This window comes from Euphorbia lathyris, chromosome 7, assembly GCF_963576675.1.
Source record: "Euphorbia lathyris chromosome 7, ddEupLath1.1, whole genome shotgun sequence".
Taxonomy (NCBI): Eukaryota; Viridiplantae; Streptophyta; class Magnoliopsida; order Malpighiales; family Euphorbiaceae; genus Euphorbia; species Euphorbia lathyris.
The window spans coordinates 63,195,827-63,215,591 of record NC_088916.1 but is presented as its reverse complement, the minus strand read 5'-3'; the positions used below and the strand labels follow the sequence as shown (position 1 = coordinate 63,215,591).

The 19,765-nt window shown below is 36.2% G+C and overlaps 1 protein-coding gene across 1 annotated transcript; it reads right to left on the bottom strand.

Moving 5' to 3' along the window:
* Window positions 1–10,021: 10,021 nt before the first annotated feature.
* LOC136200536 (E3 ubiquitin-protein ligase CIP8) lies at window positions 10,022–11,487 on the bottom strand. Its single transcript, XM_065990903.1, has one exon. The coding sequence runs from the start codon at window positions 11,306–11,308 to the stop codon at window positions 10,220–10,222; it is 1,089 nt and encodes a 362-aa protein (XP_065846975.1). The 5' UTR covers window positions 11,309–11,487; the 3' UTR covers window positions 10,022–10,219.
* Between the last annotated feature and the right edge of the window lie 8,278 nt (window positions 11,488–19,765).

Below are 19,765 nucleotides of genomic sequence, written 5' to 3'. Positions count from 1 at the left end.
CTCCCTTCCTCTTAAAGCCTAGAAATAGCTCCCCGAGTGGAGGAGTGAGTTTTTCATTGCGAGAAGAAAGACACCTTTCACATTCCTAATGAATCAGAATCCCTCTCAATTGAACTTAGGTGCTCGTATGCCTGGAATGGCTCTGCTCAAGGTTGAACATGAAACTTTGGAGTGGGTATTCAGTGTCAAGTATGAGCCTCATCCTTATCCATTCCTAACGATTTCGAATTCCTCTCAATTGGACTTAGGTGCTCGTATGCCTGGAAGGGCTCTACTCGAGGTTGAACACGAAACCTTCGAGTGGGTACTGGGTGTCAAGTATGGGTCCCATCCTTATTGAGAATTAGTGGAGGCTTTTATTAGATGAATTTATGGATGGATGTTAATGGATATGGAAGGGATGGAGATTCCTCATGATATCTGATATGAACAAGCAACATGTAGCAAAAGTGCTCGAGGAGTGTGGTAGGGAAAAACTGCTTGAAGAAGTTGAAGTTGTGATAAATAAATTTTCTTTAAAGCGGTGTAGTAAGGCCTTTATGATGATCCTCTTGTGTGGAAGAATTTTCCACTTGATTTAATTTATAATTCTAACATTTTGATTGCTCTTTCTACTCTCATATAAGTACCCTTAGTGAGAAAGAGTAAGAGGATTCGTGCTTGGATCTCGACTTGACTAAAGTTGGCTTAGCCTTGCCGAAGGAATATGATTGCATCAACCCTCGGGCGTTTGAAAGTGGACTAGTGGTTTTGTAAGCGTTGACAACCCTACGTCTCATCCCTCTACCCAAAATCCTCAAGCTGAAAAGAAGAACAGACGGTTACTTGAGTCTTTTGCCACGAGTCTTTTAGCTCCATAAGTTATGGAATCACAATTATGGGAGCCTAAAGAAGGTATGGTTTTTAGTTCACGATTTTTATTGATCTAGTCTTTATGTAAACACCCACACCAAAATTGAATTCTTATGTATTTAAGAAAATAGATTTTGCAAATTGAATTTTTCTACTAATATATGATGACACAAATTGCATAGTTAAAGCTTTTATGAACCAAAAACGAAAAAGGTTTTAAAACGGATAATGAAAACGTGGGAGATTTTTTTTATAGAGAATAATGGAATCAAATTTGATTACTTAAGACCCACTCTCATACAAGGGGTAATGTGATTCTCATTGCCTATTACATCTTGTCTAACCAAACATTAAGAAAGGAAATTACGCATTTTCATACCCTATTTTCACCCAACCAAACTCCCTTAAATGATAACAAATTATAAGAACTTGAATACAAGTTATAGAGATGAGAAATTAACGACTTATAATTCTACATCTACTTATAGAATATACACAATGTAGACATTTATATGCGTTTTGAAGAGATTGAAATATTAAAAACACGAGGGCAATTATTTTAGGGGTTCCAGGAAATGGTGAGTGAAAAAAGAGATTGTGTTTCTTTTGTTGGTGTTTATTTTATTAATACAATCACTTCATTTATTTCACTCCAAACTTTTCTAATCTCAATGTACAACTCCCAGTGCAATTTTCCATTTTGTTTCCCCTCTTTTACTAGCTTGTATCTCTAGCATTCTCGCAAAATTATACTTTAGTCTCTATTTAATTTTAATTTTTGTTTTAGTCCTTATTTTTATTTATAGACTAATTTCATTTTTAATCTTTGTACTTATTTATTTTTAATTTGTTTACCTCAAAAAATAATTTTAACCATTTTTTTTTGTTTATTTTTTCATCTTATCTCAGTTTTAATATGTATTTTTAATTATTTTAAAATTATTATTTTCTTTCTAAAGTATGATTTTTATATATTTTTTTAATTATTATTTTTTAGAGCATTTTTCTTTAATTAATTTTATTTCGCTTTCTTCTATTTTACCATCTTTTAATTTTAATTATTAAAGTAATTGATTTTAATATGAGATTAATTTATTAATACAGAACATATAGATGTAAACATTGTTGTTATTACCAATTAAGGTGGACTTGAGTGGTTAAGGGTTTCAAGTCGCTTAATCTAGATCTCGGATTCGAGTCCTAACGTACGCAAAAAGCTTTAATTGGGAGAGAATCCACGTAAAATGGTGTCTAACGAGCCTCAAGCCAATAAATCAGACAAAGTATAAAAAAATGTTATTACTATTAAAAAAAAGTCACTGAATTTTGTTAAGCAAGAGATATACATGTGCCTAATATGGAAGATACCATTCCAAGTATGTCTTTCTCGGGCTACTTGATTTTCTATTGTTTCATAAATGAACAATCCTTTTCGAGAATCAACTTCTGAGTTACTTTTGTGCTTATCGTGTCTTGATCCTTTAAATTCATTTGTTAAGTTTGATCACGAGAGACCACCTTGTCTTGTTAAGTTATATTCAGATGATTTTTCTAGTTGTGATATAACCAAGCTTGACATCAACTTAATTAGTCTTTACATTCATGCTATGGGAGTAAATGAAGCATTCGCTAGTCTTGGTGATATAGGTGAGCTTACAAAAAAGATGGTGTAGTATCACTTTTTTTTCTATTTAGTATATCAACTTATAGAGTTGGCATTAGTCTTACATGTTGCAACATCTAACTATTGAAAGATGTTTTTCTACACTGAATATTGTTAAGACAGATTTATGCAACCGGATGAGAGATGCTTATCTCACAAATTGCTTGTTGTGTTACATTGAGAATATTTCTTTCAACAATGTTGAAGATGAAGTCATCTTGCAACATTTTTAAAATTTGGGTTCCTGGTGAGTAAGTTTGCCTTCTATCGGTAGCTCACCTATTGTAAAAAAAAAATAGGTACATTTATCGGTATTATAATATATGTAACAAGTGCTTTTTAACATTTTTCAAAGAATTTTAAAATTTTATATAGTTTGATTTTAATTTTTTATATATGCATGAACAAGTTTTTTTTCTTCTAATATTGGGCTAAAATTAGCCCCTCTATTCGGAAATCCTAGTTCCACCACTATCTACAACTTTAGTTGATTGTCTCCTTTGTTTACTCACAAGTATGATATTCACTTTTTCCAACAGAAACAAACAGACAAAGAAATTCAGAATCATTTATTTCTTTTTCCTTTATTATTATTCCTCTTCCCAAATTCCTTTTTGTTCCTTATGTACGAACCAACATTCCTAAACATGTTCACATAAAAAATATCAAGATACTGTTGGGAGCTAATTTTTTTAATTTCATTTTTATGTAATTAAATAACATACGTTATAATTATATTATATAGTTAATAAAATTAAAATGAAGCAAATAATAAAACAAAGAAAAGAAGTAAAAAAGAATAAAAGCAAAAGTGGGAAAAGAATATTTATATTTAATGAAACCCAAGCTACCAATTTTGACAAATTTTTCGAGACATCAAATGATGGAATTTTGGCATTACGTCAAGGAATTCTGAAACTATGAACTACTCATGAAGCTAAAATAGACTTGTATTGAAGGAGATATGGGTTTTCAAAGTTAGATCAGAAAACACAAAATTCAACTCGTGAACAACTTTTTCAATGTCATTTGTTATGCAATTTTCTTCAATAGGGATGCATGAATTTCTTCTCTAATGGAAGTAGTGAGATTGAGGATGAGTGAAAATAGGAGCTAATGAGGTTAATATATGCCCAAAAACTCTATAAACAGAGCTTGAATTCTTCGTTTTTAGATACCAACAAATCAACAACAAAAATCATAAACTCAAAATCAATTTTTGAATTCTTTTCAAGACCTCATTTTGTTTTTTTCAACTTTCAATTTCCATTTTCAAGCTATAATCTTCAACTTCCAATTCCTAAATTCAAATATTAAAGCTCTAATATCCAGTTTCTGTCAAAAAAATCAAGTTCTTAATTCGATTATTGAATTCTTCATCCCAACCATCAAATTTCGTTTCTGAACATTCAATCTTCATCATCAAGCTCCTAATTGGTTTTCCCAAGTTTTTAATTCGTGCAAAACCGAGTATTCTTCAATTCACCATTATGTTTTCTCCATTTTTTTCAAGCTTTTGAGCTTCGAATCAAAACACATCACACCTTCGGTTTTCACCATTTTCAATTGCCAAACTATTTCCATCCATTATTTCCAAGTCATTAATCATCCTGATTCAACAAAATGATTCATAATTAAGATTTTGATTAGTTGAAAATTTTATACAAATCATTTTTTTTGTCAAAAATTGTACTCCATGCCACTTTCAAAATCATTTCTAACTAACATGTGCCTATTTTTTCAGCAAATTCTGTTTTCATTGTCATCCCAACATACCAAATTCGAATTTTTCTTTTCGCTCAAAACCGAACCCAAAATCTAACTTTTCAAGATATTTCCCGACTTCCAAAAGACAATCTTTACTGGTTTTTCTGCACTAAAAAATCAGATTCGACCTGTCAACTTCAACGATTTCTTTTACCGACTTCCGATGATTTGCCTAATTTCGATTTCTAAATAATCTTTAGCAACCCAACTTCCACCTCAAATTTTTTATTTCCCAAATCCAAACCCAAATGTAAGTTATTTATTGCTCCAAAGTTCACCAAAATTTGCTCATTTTTGTTGCTCTAAAATTCCAGATTCGACCACCCTTTTTCCAACATTTTTTCCAGCACCTTCCAGTCCCTTAAACCCAAAAAAAATTACATTGTTTCAATCCTTCTTGCTTGTATATATTTTGTCATTATTTCCCTTTTATTTGCAATTTCTATTCCTCCGTGAGCACACCTTGTAATTTCATGTTTTCCTTCCCGATTTGTAATCGAAATATTATTATTAAAAACCCAATAAAAATAGAAAAATTAAAACATCATGTGTTGATTTTCTATTTTCTGTGCTTTCACTTTCTTGGTAGCCATTTTTAAGATAGTTAAGCTTTTTATAAGTAGAGTCGGGAATCCTCTATATTTTCAGTCCTTGAATCTTTCGTCAATCTCGTTTCTAGAAGTTAAGTTTTGGGGCAACTATTTTCTTAAAAATACCAAAAATCCTTTGGAAATTATTTTTTATGGCACGCCCCGTATCACATCCGCACTCGTCAAGGTTGAAATTAGGATACTTAGAAAAACAGATACGTACACATGTACTCCTCTGTTCTCGTAACACTACATATATTTATTAATGGCATGAAACCCATTTGATCTCTCAAACTATAAAACCAAAATCAATTAGCCCATCTTTCTCTTCAAATAAGCAAATGAGTCTCTAACCTTTATAGAAATCAACAATCAAACCCAAAACTAAAACTAAAACAGAGCAAGCAAATGATGTATCCTCCTTATCAGATTGAAAAGAGACTATTTCTATATACCAAGGCATGAAACATCTCCACAACTTCCCAAAGTGAACTCATTTGTTTCAATCCCCATTCATAGCATTTCCTGATAGGACAAAATTTCTGATCTACCTAAATTTCCATCAACAAAACTAGTTTAGGGGGCCAAATTGCTTTATGCCTTTATTTATCGATGTTTATTTATATCTGGTGAGAGAATAACTTTTTTTTTTTACCCATTGAGGATCAATCATGACAAACCAACATAACATAAATATCTTAGATCCCCAACCCACATGCAAACTCTAGCCAATAAAAGGAAAAAAGCATTATTAAGTCCTTAATCTTTTATTTTTTGATTCATTAAACCCTTAACCTTTTATTTGGATACATTAAATCACTGATCATTTATTTTTTATCTCATTAAGCCCCTTATGACAAAAAATAATAATTTTGAACATAAAATTCGATTAACAAACTGTTATTCATTGCACCTGCATTCAAAATTTGTATTTTTTCACTGTTTGAATGCAATTTTGAACGTATAATATGGCCGTAGAAAAACTGTAAAACCTTAATTCAAACTGTAAAAAATACTTTTTTTTAATAATTTCAAATACAGATAAAGTTAATAACATATTTTTAACAGAATTAAATATTCATAACTTACTAATTTAATTATAAATGACTTAATGAGATAAAAAATAAATGATCAGAGCTTAATATATCCAAATAAAAAATCAAAAGCTTAATGAACAAAAAAAAAATCAAGACTAATAATGCTTTTTGCCCAATAAAATTAGTCTCCACTACCAATGAATGAACAATCATTCATTCAACACCAACAAGCCAATATCGCATACTCGGAAAAATCTAAGAAAAAATTTATGTAGATAAATAAAAATTTCCAAGAGGACAACGCTAGCAACAAAAAACACAAACGAAGAGATTTTTTTTTAGAAAGAAGCTTTTGTAAATTTTAGAAAGTATATTTAAGATTCTTTAAAAAAAAAAAATAAGAATAATAAACAATTTTGGAATGAAATAATCAAGAGCTGAAAAATGAAGATGTATTCTACCGCTAGAATATTTAGGTTTGCTGATTAAAAATTAATCGAAAAGAAATCTCCTAATTTAGGAGAGATAATAGGATAATGAAAGGGATAAATTGCTAAAATAGGTTTATGGTTTTTAGGGAAATATCAATTTAGACTCCACGTACAAAATAACATCAATGTATGCTTAACGTTTAAAAAAGAGTACCAATTTAGGCATCATAACGGAACGTGACACGTCATTCATATTACTCCGTTAAGTTCTGATTTCTCTCTCCACAGAACTTAACAGAGTAATATAAATGACATGTCACGTTCCGTTATCGAGGCCTAAATTGATAATTTTTTTAATCGTTAAGCATACATTTGTGCTATTTTGTATATTGAGCCTAAATTGATACTTCTCAAAAACCATAAGCCTATTTTGAAATCTTATCCCTAATTAAAATATAGTATAATAGACTTAATACATGGCTTAAAGCATTATTTGGCCCCTAACCTATCTAGAATTGTGTCATTTGACTCCTGACCTATTATTTGGTCACATTTGGCCCTTGACCTATTTCATTTGGTTAAATTTCACCCAATTTGTATGAATACTTAACGGAATCGTTATCTCATTGATAAGCAACGTTATTTTGACACTTAAACTTGAAACGTGATATTTCTTAAAGTATTTTTCCCCCACATTATGTGGAAATAATTAATTAGATTAAAAAAAGAAAAAAAGAAAAAACAAATCCTAAACTAAAATCTATTAAGTTCAAGTGTCAAAATATCGTTACTTATCAATGAGATAATAATTCGGTTAAGTTTGAATTCAAATTGGGTGAAAGTTCACCAATTTGGGATAGATTAGGGGCCAAATGTGACCAAATAATAGATCAATGGCCAAATGACAAAATTTTGGATAGATCAGGGATCAAATAGTGCTTTAAGCCCTTAATACATCAAAGTCCCTTGAGCTTGGTCCAAAAACTTATTGGCTCCCTGAACTTATAGTGTCTCATTAACTCCTAAACTTACTTAAAGTGACATGATTGATTAACCTTCTAAAACCACATGGCAAAACATGAGAGGATTTTGACAAATTAGAACTATATGCAAGTTTAGGAGGCAGGGCTGAATGGGCTCAAGGGAAACAGATCACTTTAAGCAAATTCCGATGACCAATCTAGGTTCGGGGGCTAACAAGACACCCAATAAGAGGGAAGGGGGATTATCTTTTCATAGTAACAGAACCACACGTCAGGATAGCAAGGGGGCAGCTGCCCCCTCTAGATCAAAACCCTAAATACACGCCCAGATGAACATGGCTGGCTTGTTGACTGTTTGGCTATCCACCATTTTAAACGTTAACAAGTCCACTACGAAATAAACATATATACTACATAAAACAATCCATTTCACCCTCCTAAGATAAAATTAACAGAATATGTATATGTATATATATTGTTTCTTTTAACTAGTTCCAACCGTAACAGCATATCACAGTAGGAAGAAGCCATTAATCAAGTTCATAATTCACTTCACCCAATTAAAAGCAGCTAAACCTCAGTAGGCAAGAACAACTAAGCTAAAAACTAAAATTTATACTCAGTTCTTACACTTGTATTTGTGTGAGTTTTCTCTGGGGGTGCGTTACTCATTCTGTTGTGATGCACTAAGAGTAAAGCAACGGTCGAGCAATAGACCCGTGCCCTCAGCAAATCCTGCTTTACCCCTTCAGCACCAATATTAGAGTTCTACACCTTAGAATACAGGAAAACTCACACAAATACAAGTGTACAACTATAGTGCGAACTATTAACACAACACAGACGAACACACAACTTGCAAGGACCAAACTAAAACAATCATTACGCAGATCAGAATCAGTAATCCTGTTTCATCTATGCACATATGCGAATAGAACCATCAAATGAAATGATGCACCACCTACAAATTCCAAAGACTCTTTACAACATCAATACAACTATAAAAGCCAGACAGTTGCAGGCGGACAAAACCAATTGCCAGTCCTATATAAATTAAGTACACAACTGCAGCATCTATTTTCTAATACTAAATGTCATCTGCTGATACCGTCCATATTTTTCAGAAAGCAATTTCCTTCTGTATGTGGCTAAACAAGGGCATTTTACTAGACTCTTTGGGAAAGCTGATAGTTGTTTGTCTCAGACACCTCATTTATGGTGGCAATTTTTCCAATCAATAGTTGTTAGAGTGCCTCAAGCTCCTGATTCAAAAAGCCCTAATCTTGAGCTTTTTCTCATCAAAGGACGTATCACTCCAAAATAAAATGAGCATTCTCCCAACAATAAAAATAAGACAGCAGAAAGTTTTTCTAACCACTCAAATCACGTGATATGTACTATATAGTACAACAACATGGGCAAAAAAAACATTTGAAGACAAGCTCTAATAGGGTCAGAGAGTCTACCAGATAAATTTCTCAGTCTCAAGTTAAAAGTTTATATACAAGGCAAAAAAAGACCAATGCAAAATATGCAGCCTTTTCTTACTGCACATGCCATAAATAACACCTTGTGAAGCTAAATAAACAGCCTAAGTCCATATAATATAAAAAATGTAGACAATTTATTTTCAACATAAACTTTAATCAACATTCAATTCACTTACTCAATTCCACTAAGCAAATCCAGGCTAATGAGAACTTATATGGATGCACATTATCTAGATTGTTTTAGCAACTAGCATGAGCTAAAACCATACTACTGCAACCAGTAAGGAAGAAATACACCTCACACAATCACTATTTCAAAGGTTTGGAGTAAGGTGACAGTCTCGATTTCCTAACAACTAACAAGCAAAAGAGAACAAGAGATCACAAAAATTGGCAAAGAAAAAAATTTAGCTATACCAGTTGATGATGACCAATACAACAGGCCAATCCAAGAAGGCCCAAAGATCCAACAAGCAACCACATAACAAGCCAGGGTCCACATACAAGTCCATATGAACCTATAGCGGGGATAGGTAGTGTTTCTACTCCATACCGTGTCCTATACATATGTGTATAAGATTTCTAACAAAGGGGTAAGACATTCACAGCACAATAAACCATACATTATCAGCTACCTTTACTGACTTCGCCATTGGAGTTCACTGGGAACCCACCCGACCATTTTACAAGTACATCTCCAGTGACTGGATCAATACCTCAACTCAGGTACCACATCACTAGTATACTACCATTATTCAGAAAGCATACAAACATGGTCTCATTTACTTCAAAGGATGACCAATAAAACTCTTGACCATTAATCAGACAAACAAGAAAGACAAAGGACGAGGAGTATCAAGCATAAAATATTGTTCACCTCGTGTCCAGTCTCTTTTGCCAAATGAAAGCTTCTAACAAACAGTTACCAATACAAAAATATCAAGCAACCTTCATCATAAGCCCTAAGTCCAAATCTAATCATTAGTTCATGACATTAAACAAGCTTATGCACATGGTTTCCGGTACATGAAATGGAAAAACTAACCACAAAGAAGTTTCACTTTAATACCACTAAAATATCAAACGTCAAAAAAATTCATATCCGAGCCCAAAAGGATTAAAAAGAAGCAATCTTGAGCAAGTGGAAGGGGACAAGCAGCAAGCTTTTACATGTCTAGTTGCAACACATTAATGTGCCAGACTGCCAGTTCAAGGCTGATAATGAGCTGAGTTATATATTAACAATAAGATAATCAAGCTGAGTAAAATATTATTTACATTCATAGGCAAATGAAAGTGAATCCAACTTCATCTAATTGATGGAAAGTAGATAAACAACAAAGTTCCATGAACCATTTAAACTACATGAGAGTAAATTTTCCAATTTCGAGACATACCAATTCCAATCAATAGGAACCCAAGTCATCACCGCCTGAACCTGAAGCTCCATTGATAGCGCTGACTGGTTTCTTCTTTCTATCTGCCTCATATTCGGAGTCATCAGTTGCTAATTCAAACCGACAAACAGGACAAGAATTCCTAGAAGCCAACCACGGTACGATGCAGCCCCCATGATATCCATGCCCACAAGGCAATCTAGTCTCTTTTTCACCAACATTGACCATATCCTTGCATATAGCACATGCCAGAGTCTGCTTCTCTGATGTGATCTCGATTGTGGGCAATGCTGACACAATTGATTTTGCAGCAGGTGGAGCCCCTCTTCTACCACCATCACTCTCAGCCAAATTCTGCAGCAGTGCCTCGTATCCAGCAGCATCCACATAGTCCTCTGGATTGCCTATGTATCTGTCCGTTTCTGGGACTTCAAGGCGAAACTCAATTGAGTTGTCTTCCAGTCCCATCAAGATCTCTGCCCAGTCAAGAATTCTGTTACGCCCGCTCCTTGCTCTAGTCGCAAAATCACGGATCCTAAGACGCAGAATATCCCGCTGCCTTCTAGCTTCGTCCCCTTCCTCTCTGAGCTCCTCATGCTCGTTATCAGATCGCTCGTCCCCATCTTCACCGTCATGCTCTCCTTCCTCTATGTTCTCCTCGTTTTCGTGGTGGTTCTCGTTCTCGTGCTCGGTTAAATCATCGTCTTCATCATCCTCATCCTCATCTTCCTCGTTTTCCCATCCATTAAGCTCAATCCTAAGAAAATCATCCTCAGATTGGGGATCCTGAGGAAGAGGAGGAGGCGCGTCCTCATCACGCGCCGCCTGCGCGATTATGCGAAGCATTTGAAGAAATTGAGATCCAAAAGAAGAATCATCAGCCTGGTCTGATGTGAGAGAAGGAGTGGCGGAAGGTGGAGTTTCCGTGGCAGTAATTGATTCAACGAAACCATTCTTGCACTCGAGGCAGATAACATCAGGTTGATTGGCTAGGGTTTCGACAGAGACGCGTTTGTTGCAGTGGTAGCACCAATACTGAGACGTATCCGATTCCGGCACAGAAACAGGCGCCGGCGAATGAGACGGGCTTTCGGCCATCGCACGTCGGTGTTGATACGGCCGAGGAACCGCCCGTTTTAGATTAGGCTGGTGGCGAAGAGGGTGCTGAGAAAGTGGGGGAAAGAAAATCGATTATTACGCTCAGTGTCGTTATGTAATGACAGGCTTTCTGTGTTGTTCATTTGGTTGTATGCCTTTCATGTCCAGCCGTTAGATGGGATTAACAGGATGAGAGGAGTGTTTCTTAGGCTGATCGTACGGTGGTTTGGTAATTTCTCGTTTGTCAATGCTTGGTAAAGACAGTTTAGTGTTTCAATTTAACTACAGAACAGTAACTGAAAATCTTAAAACCAACTTTTTCAAATCAAAATTAAATTATAAAAATATTTAAATTTCACTTAATTTGTTTAAGCCCTAATACACAAATAACCCCTGAACTTGTCCAAATGTTGCAACTGCCCTCCCGAACTTTCAATTGTAAAAACTTACCCCTCAAACTTGTCCAATTGTAAAACATAACTCCAAATTGCTGACATGGACTGCAATTGAAGAAACACGTGAAATACAAAAGTTGCAACGCTCGTGGAGTGTGATAATCAGATCTTTAGCGTGATACGAATCCAGAGAAACGTTTTTACGGTTGCTTCAAGTACGGGGTGAAAAAATTTCCAATTTAGGGTTATGTTTTACAATTGAACAAGTTTAAGGGGTAAATTGTTACAACTGAAAGTTGGAGGGGACAGTTGCAACATTTGGACAAGTTTAGGGGGTTATTTGTGTATTATACCTTTGTTTAATATTTAATGATACCATAGCAAATAAATAAACAACACATGGAGCATTAAGAGCTTTCTCATCGAGTGGCCATATGGAGCATTAAGTGCCTTTAGATCGAACAGCTTTCAAAAACGTTTTCCATAAAGGAGAACCGCCTGCCATTAAAGAGGAACCGTCCTTCACTAAAAGAATGATGTTTTCTAATAAAAGAACGTGTTTTCTAGAAGAGAATGATTCATTAAGCACTATATAGAGAGGTATGACAAAACTCTAGAGGTATGTTAACATAACTATTACTCGGCATTCTTAAAAAAAAAATTACTCGGTATTCAATTGTCTTCAACCCTTCTAAACTCTTGCTTACTTAGGCATCGGAGCGGGTTTGCCGGACGCCGACCCCTCTCTGACTATCTGTTCTTTCTTGCATGTGTTTTGAAGAAAGATTTTGAGGACGCTTTGAATACCATGTTATCATTAGTGCGGTGAGTGTGGAATCGAACAAACACGTAATTTCCAAAAAAAATGTTTCCGACAAGAGATCATACACACAAACCTACAACCAGCAGGCCCTCCGATCTCAAGTTCATGGAGAAGGTATGGAGGAATTTGAGCCAGTGTCTAGACACCACCAGAAACCATTAGATCCTCGGTACCAGAGGTTAGTCGATGAAATCACTTGTCGATTCTGCCAAAACTAGGTGATATCCAAAAAGAGATGGGCGATATCAAGGCGGCGAGTGTGAAATTGAACAAACACCTAACTTTCGAAAAAACAATGTTTCCAACATAAGATTATATACACATACCTACAACCAGCACGCCCCTCCAGTTTGAAGTTCATGGAGAAGATATGGAGGAATCTGAGCCAAAGTCTAGACACTACTAGAAACCATTAGTTCCTCAGTACCAGAGATTAGTTGATGAAATCCGATTATACCAAAACTTAAGTGATATCCAAAAAGAGATGGATGATATCATGGCGGCGCACGCGGTAGAAATGGCAGAGTTAAAAGAAAAAATAAAAAGGGCAGAAAATATCGTACATCGTAGCCAATATCACACTGGGGAATCCAGCACCGTCCAACTCAAACAACTATAAGATACGCTAGAAGCCCAACCCCGCAGAGAAGATGGTCTAGGATGCGTAGTCCATATAGACGGAAGGAAGATCTGGAGACTTCTAGAAAAAGGGCATAACATCACTTTGAGGAAAGGGCGAAAGTGTAAACAAGCTTCCTATAACCATCGATCAAGCCATAGAAGACATAGTGAGAAGAATAAAGGTTGGAACCCTTCCATGACCTCGGCCAATAGATGGCAAATTTGGAAGGTTGGAAGTACTAAAAGAATTCTTTAAAAACCCCCTTAAGAGGGTGGGACATCCTCGTACCTTGGGAGGAGCCATTCTTCCCAACTTGGACTTTCAGAGGCTTTCTAACCAATTTCTTCCTAACAACATCCATTTTCTGCTTCTTCGCCAGTAGGGCTTGTTCAAGCTCCTTCCTAACTCTTTTTGAGCACACAACTGGTTCCTTCACTTTTGGTGTCCTTTGGGATTGAGCCATAACAAACACTTTAATGGGTTTTCCTACTTAGGGGTAGCCTTCTCAGACACACCTTCCCCCAAAGCAACCTTCTCAATAGGAGCCATCACATTTCCCGCAAAAGCCTTTTCGACAGCAGCAACTTGTGCTATAGCATGTGCAGCAGCACGCAAACCTTCAGCAATGATGGTCGTCGAAGGAGTGACAGTTTGGGGCATTTTTTGGGACAAAGGTGGGGGATATCATTCTTCCGAGCTTGTTGAATCACCTCCTCTATGCGGTCCAAGTGAGGTTGGATACCTAAGGAAGAACTATAGGAGGAAAAGGATGAGGAGAGTTCAATAAAGCAAGAAGGATTATCAACAACAGGACCCCTAGTCCCTTGAGAGGAAGCTCCTAAGGAACTTGAGGCGGGAAGACTAGTTATTACTTGAGATGGGGTAGGCACGAGAAAATAACGATGAAGAAAGTCTAGGAGTATTTATAGGCACTCAGAAAGATTCAAACGGTGGCAACAATTCGACAACCTCATTTAAAGCTTACTATGATGAAAAACAGTAATTCAAGTATTCACACAAATGAGAATGAGAGAGAGAAATGCCTGATATACATCTGGACATACGTGCACAAGGGAAAAACTACAAGTCCTAAGGCCTACCTACTTCACATGATAAGAAAATATTTACCACACGCGCCAAGACCGAAGCAAGAAAACTAATAAGAAAGCCGAAACAATGAAACATAACACCATACACTTTTTTCTACTAGGCACACCGAACCCTAAAGAGCTCAATTTTCTAGAAAAATAGAGGGGCATATGATACCATAGGAAATAAATGATGACACATGGAGCATTTCAGATCAAATGATCACAGTGAGTATTAAAAGCCTTCAGATCCAGCAGCTTCCAGAAGCCGTTTTCCATAAAGCAAAAATTGTCTGCCATTAAAGAGAAATCGTCCGTTATTAAAAAGAAGGATGTTTCCTATAAGAAGAAGAAGGATCCATTAAGCAATATAAATAGAGAGGTATAGCAAAACCCTAGAGGTACGTTAACATAACTATTACTCGGCAGGGACAGATCTACATTGGAGGCAATTGGGGCACTTGCCCCCACTGAGATCCGTAAAGAAATAATATCCCTCTGTAAAAAAAAAATCATTTTTGGGCTTTTCCCCCATTAATGCCGGTGAAAGAGAGTTGTTGTACTGCAGATTTGAAGAAATCTATCGAGGAAGAAGGAAATATGCAGATTATGGTATAATTGTATTTTTTTTATTTCTTTTACACAAAACGACACTCATTTTTTAAGTAAACGAAATAAAAAAAATCTAATTATACCCTCCCTCATTCTGTCGAGGAAGAGGCTGCCTAAATCCCTAAACTAAACCTAACCTCTCAACCGAATTGAATCCATAAACTCTCGATCTCTCTCCCTCAAATTCTATTTCACCCCAACCCAACTCCTAATCTGCTATTCTCTTTCACTCTCCATCAACGACATCATCTGTCCCCTTCGTCCTGAAGGAAAATAGGCAAACGTTTGGCAGCGGAAATATAAATTTTTTTAACCTATTTCCTTTAAACCAAGATCTGTTAATCGTTATATCATATAAAGAGGGATAAAAGGAAATAACTTTTGACGAACTATCTACCGTTGCTAGCGAAGTGCCCTCAACTCTTAATCCGAGTTCACGAGCACAAAACAAAAACACAAATCAAACGATATTAGAACTCAACCGAATAATAGCAATCAAGATAAATTGCCTCTAATTAATCAACACAAGATCAAAGAATAAAAGAAAGAGATGAAAATCAATTGATCGGAAGCAAGTGGTGAAAATTGATCCACTACGGTAGGGGTCGATTTTTCTCTCTCCCGGGGTTGCTTAGCTTGGCCGAAATTCTTAATGGTAGGGGGTATAAATAGCCTCTTGTATCTAAACCCTAGTTAGATAGAATTAGGTTATTTAGTAAGAGTTATATTTGGAATAATACTCTTATTATTATTATCTATAACTATATCTAATTATAAAGATAATAATAACTTATTAAACAGGATAATAATTAGGAGCAATTTAATCTCAATAAACTTCCTAGCTTATTTATCCTATAATTAATTTAATCCATAATCATAATCTAATTATAATTGATTAAAATTAAATTAATTCCTTATGTGTCACAACACATAAAATCGCCCCTCCTTAAATGGGCCTTAGTGGACTCAGTTGGGCTTCCATCAATTAATTAACATATGTTCCTCTTTTGGGTTCCAAGTCTTATGTGTGACCCATTAGGTTCTTATTACTTCTAGCCGTATACAACCATTAAATTAATTTCTCAAAATTACATTCAATCTTTGTATAACAGAATGAGTGCGCGAACTGTGATTGGCAGATCCGAAACATTCCCCCAGATCTATAAGAAGACAGGTTGATTCCGCCATTGACCTTTTCGTATTAGTTACAGTATAATTCGATCCTTTATCAACTACATCATTGAACAGAATCTTATAACCATGGATTATGTCAAGTCACGTATAGCGAGACATTCGTTTTACTTGTACAGGCCGAGTTAACTCCAATTAGATAGGTTAAGTGAAATCTTCATTTCAAGTCTTAAGTTATCACCTTGCAAGGATTTAGAGTCAAGTCTTCCACAATCAATCCTTGGACGTATTGTTGAAACACCTTTCCACATGATTTTGATTTGACAAAATTATTTAAGTTAATCCCATGATTAAGACAATTAAATTTAAGTGTTTTGATTTAATTGTACTAATGTGTTTGTTCAATGTTGAGTATAATTATAAATGAGAACAGAAATAAAAAAGTAAGACAGGACGAAGTCAGCATGAGCAACAGAAGCTGAGTAGAACACAACTCAACATAATAGAAGAAAAGTCTTCTTCAGAACAAACGCTTGAAGACGAAGCTGAGCAGAACGTAACTCAGCCTCGCTAAAGATAAAGATCAAAGGCAACGTCTATTAAGTCAAATTGAGTGTTCATCAGGACAGCGCCAATGATCCGTTAACTAAAAGACAAAATCCGACAAAGATCTGCGCCAATTCAGAAGCCTTGGAAATTACCCAAGAGACCTTTTCGAGATGCATGGGTCAACTGGCATTTGGCTAAAAGACGAAACTGGCGCTAGAAGACGAACCTGGCGGAAGAAGACAAGCCTGACGCCTGCTAATTTCAGACGATATGATTGGCCTGCAAATCTGTATGCTGACCAATGAATGACGCAAGAAGACCGTTTGAATTCAACGGATATGTCCGAATTCAAATGATTGAAGCATCAGATTTCACTATAAAAGGACAAGTTCATCTCTTGGATCTTTTGCCGAAGTACAAAAGAAAAACAATCCATACAAGCACATACAAACAAGAAAAGCAAATACTTACACCCAAATCATATCTCTATGTAAAAGTCTAGATTGAATTTGTATTCATCTAAAGTGTTCTTCATCTAGAAAGAACAAATTTGTATCAATTGTAAAGATTGAGAGAGTGGTGCTGAGTACTCGGTTTTAGTACTCAGTGGTAGAGAAAATCAGAGTGTTTGGTTATAGCGCTTAGTAGGGTTGAGTAGACGAATAGAGGACGGTACTCTTGCATACTCAATTGCTTGTAAACGGTTTGTGCTCTACCTTTAAAGAGCTCAGTAGTGGATTGAAAAAGCCTGGAAGGATTATGGGGACTGGACGTAGGCGATGAGGCCGAACCAGGATAAGACTGCTGAGTAATTTCTAACCCTTCTCTTGATATATATATGTATATGTTGCTCGTTTAAATTACTCAGTATATAATCTGTATAAGCCGACGCTGAGTAATCAGAGTGCTGAGTTGGAAGCTGACCTTAAGTGTTAATTCTCAACTCACAAGTAAAACAGTTCTAGTCAGCCTTGACTAAAGCTGTCTTGCATCGCGCTCAGCCTTGCTGGCCTAAACTGTGTGAAGTTATTTAAAGAATTAAATTAAGTCAGTAATTAAGCGAAAAAGTTACATTAGTTCCTAACCCCCCCCCCCCCCTTGGAACTAATCCTATTACATTACACGGGACCAACACGTATCTCCCATTTATCAGGAGTGACAAATGATCAATCCAATGTTAACTATCCTGCAATTACTTCCTGTGATACCCAACGTCTGCCGTACACACCCCAGAGTCATCCCTGTTATGGATCGTGTTACAACAGGATCAAAGCATCACATTCCATAATCCAGAATCACTAATTAACATTCCTTTGAGTCTTAGGATTACTTATGTAACGACCCGGTCCGGAGTGGGTGGCGCCGGGGTAAGAAGGCCTGAGCAAGGAGCGGCCCTAAGGGATGGCGATGGGGGCAGGAATGAACTGAATCCCACATCAGAAATGGAGAGGAAGTGATTGAGGCTTATTAGTAAGATGTGAATCCAATACATGCAGACGCGTTTTAAAGCCGTGCGGCCCAAGGTGTTGGATTTGGGCCAGAGCGGACAATATCTACATGGTATTGGACCAGGGTGTTACAATTGGTATCAGAGCCGACTCTCCACGTACGATGTGTGGTTCGGGGACGAACCAGGCGGAAGCTGGTGGGCCTGTAACGACCTGGTCCGGAGTGGGTGGCGCCGGGGTAAGAAGGCATGAGCAAGGAGCGGCCCTAAGGGATGGCGATGGGGGCAGGAATGAACTGAATCCCACATCGGAAATGGAGAGGAAGTGAATGAGGCTTATTAGTAAGATGTGAATCCAATACATGCAGACACGTTTTAAAGCCGTGCGGCCCAAGGTGTTGGATTTGGGCCAGAGCGGACAATATCTACATGGTATTGGACCAGGGTGTTACAATTGGTATCAGAGCCGACTCTCCACGTACAATGTGTGGTTCGGGGACGAACCAGGCGGAAGCTGGTGGGCCTGTAACGACCCGGTCCGGAGTGGGTGGCGCTGGGGTAAGAAGGCCTGAGCAAGGAGCGGCCCTAAGGGATGGCGATGGGGGCAGGAATGAACTGAATCCCACATCGGAAATGGAGAGGAAGTGATTGAGGCTTATTAGTAAGATGTGAATCCAATACATGCAGACGCGTTTTAAAGCCGTGCGGCCCAAGGTGTTGGATTTGGGCCAGAGCGGACAATATCTACATGGTATTGGACCAGAGTGTTACAACTTATACCTATTAATACCAATGAGATGAACATATGACAAGGATAAATCTACCCGTCCTGTTATCTCAAGTCGAGCCCCCAATCCTAATGAACCCTTTCATTGGATCCATGTAACTGTCCAGATATCTACATATCTGAAGCTTGTGAGATCAGCTTTCTGTCTCGATCGAAAACATTGTTACATGCAAGTCTTAACAGTGTTATGGCAATCCCTATTCGAAACATATCACTTAACTTGGGGTCGTTTTAAGTTTATCAGTTTATTATAATGTTTTGTCTCACTTGATGCTTGTATGAACACTTTATAATCACTTTAAATAAACTTAGGGATTTCCTTTTATTTAGACTTATTTAGTTCTTTAAAAGTGGTTGCCTTTATACAGTTATGCAACCATATCTTATTAAAACAAATGACATAAAGAACAATTCATTTACAGTAGGTTTATATTCTGGAACAATTCATTTACAGTAGGTTAATTGTAAATGTTGTCAACCAATAGTGAAATGAAAGAGAGAGTCATCAAAAAGGTGCACCAATAAGATTCAAGTAAATCACTTTTTTTATAGTAAAAAAGGTTTGACAACTTTAAAGTAAGGTTCCTATAAATTAGCAACCTTTTGATAACCTTCTTGACACCCATCATTATATTCTAATAGTAAGCACTTTAAGGGTAACCTTCTTGACACTCATCATCATTTAATAATTACTTTTATTAAAAAAAATCTAATTTAAATCTTTAAGTAATTTAAAAACTATAGTTTTTTTTTTTTTCAAACCAAACACGTAACAACAAAACAAATAAAAACTCGGCCAGAAACTATTATAGAAAAGACGACACCCACGTTATCATAAAGCAGTAGCCGCCAAGGGGAGTCTATATGAGCCAAAGAAACGAGATAGTTACACTCTTTGAAAAAGTGAGTGACCCTGACATTCTGAAAGGCTTATTTGAATACACTTAATCAAATTGTTAGGCTTTGGAATAGAGCCCAAAGGCAAACGGAGGTAATTAATCAC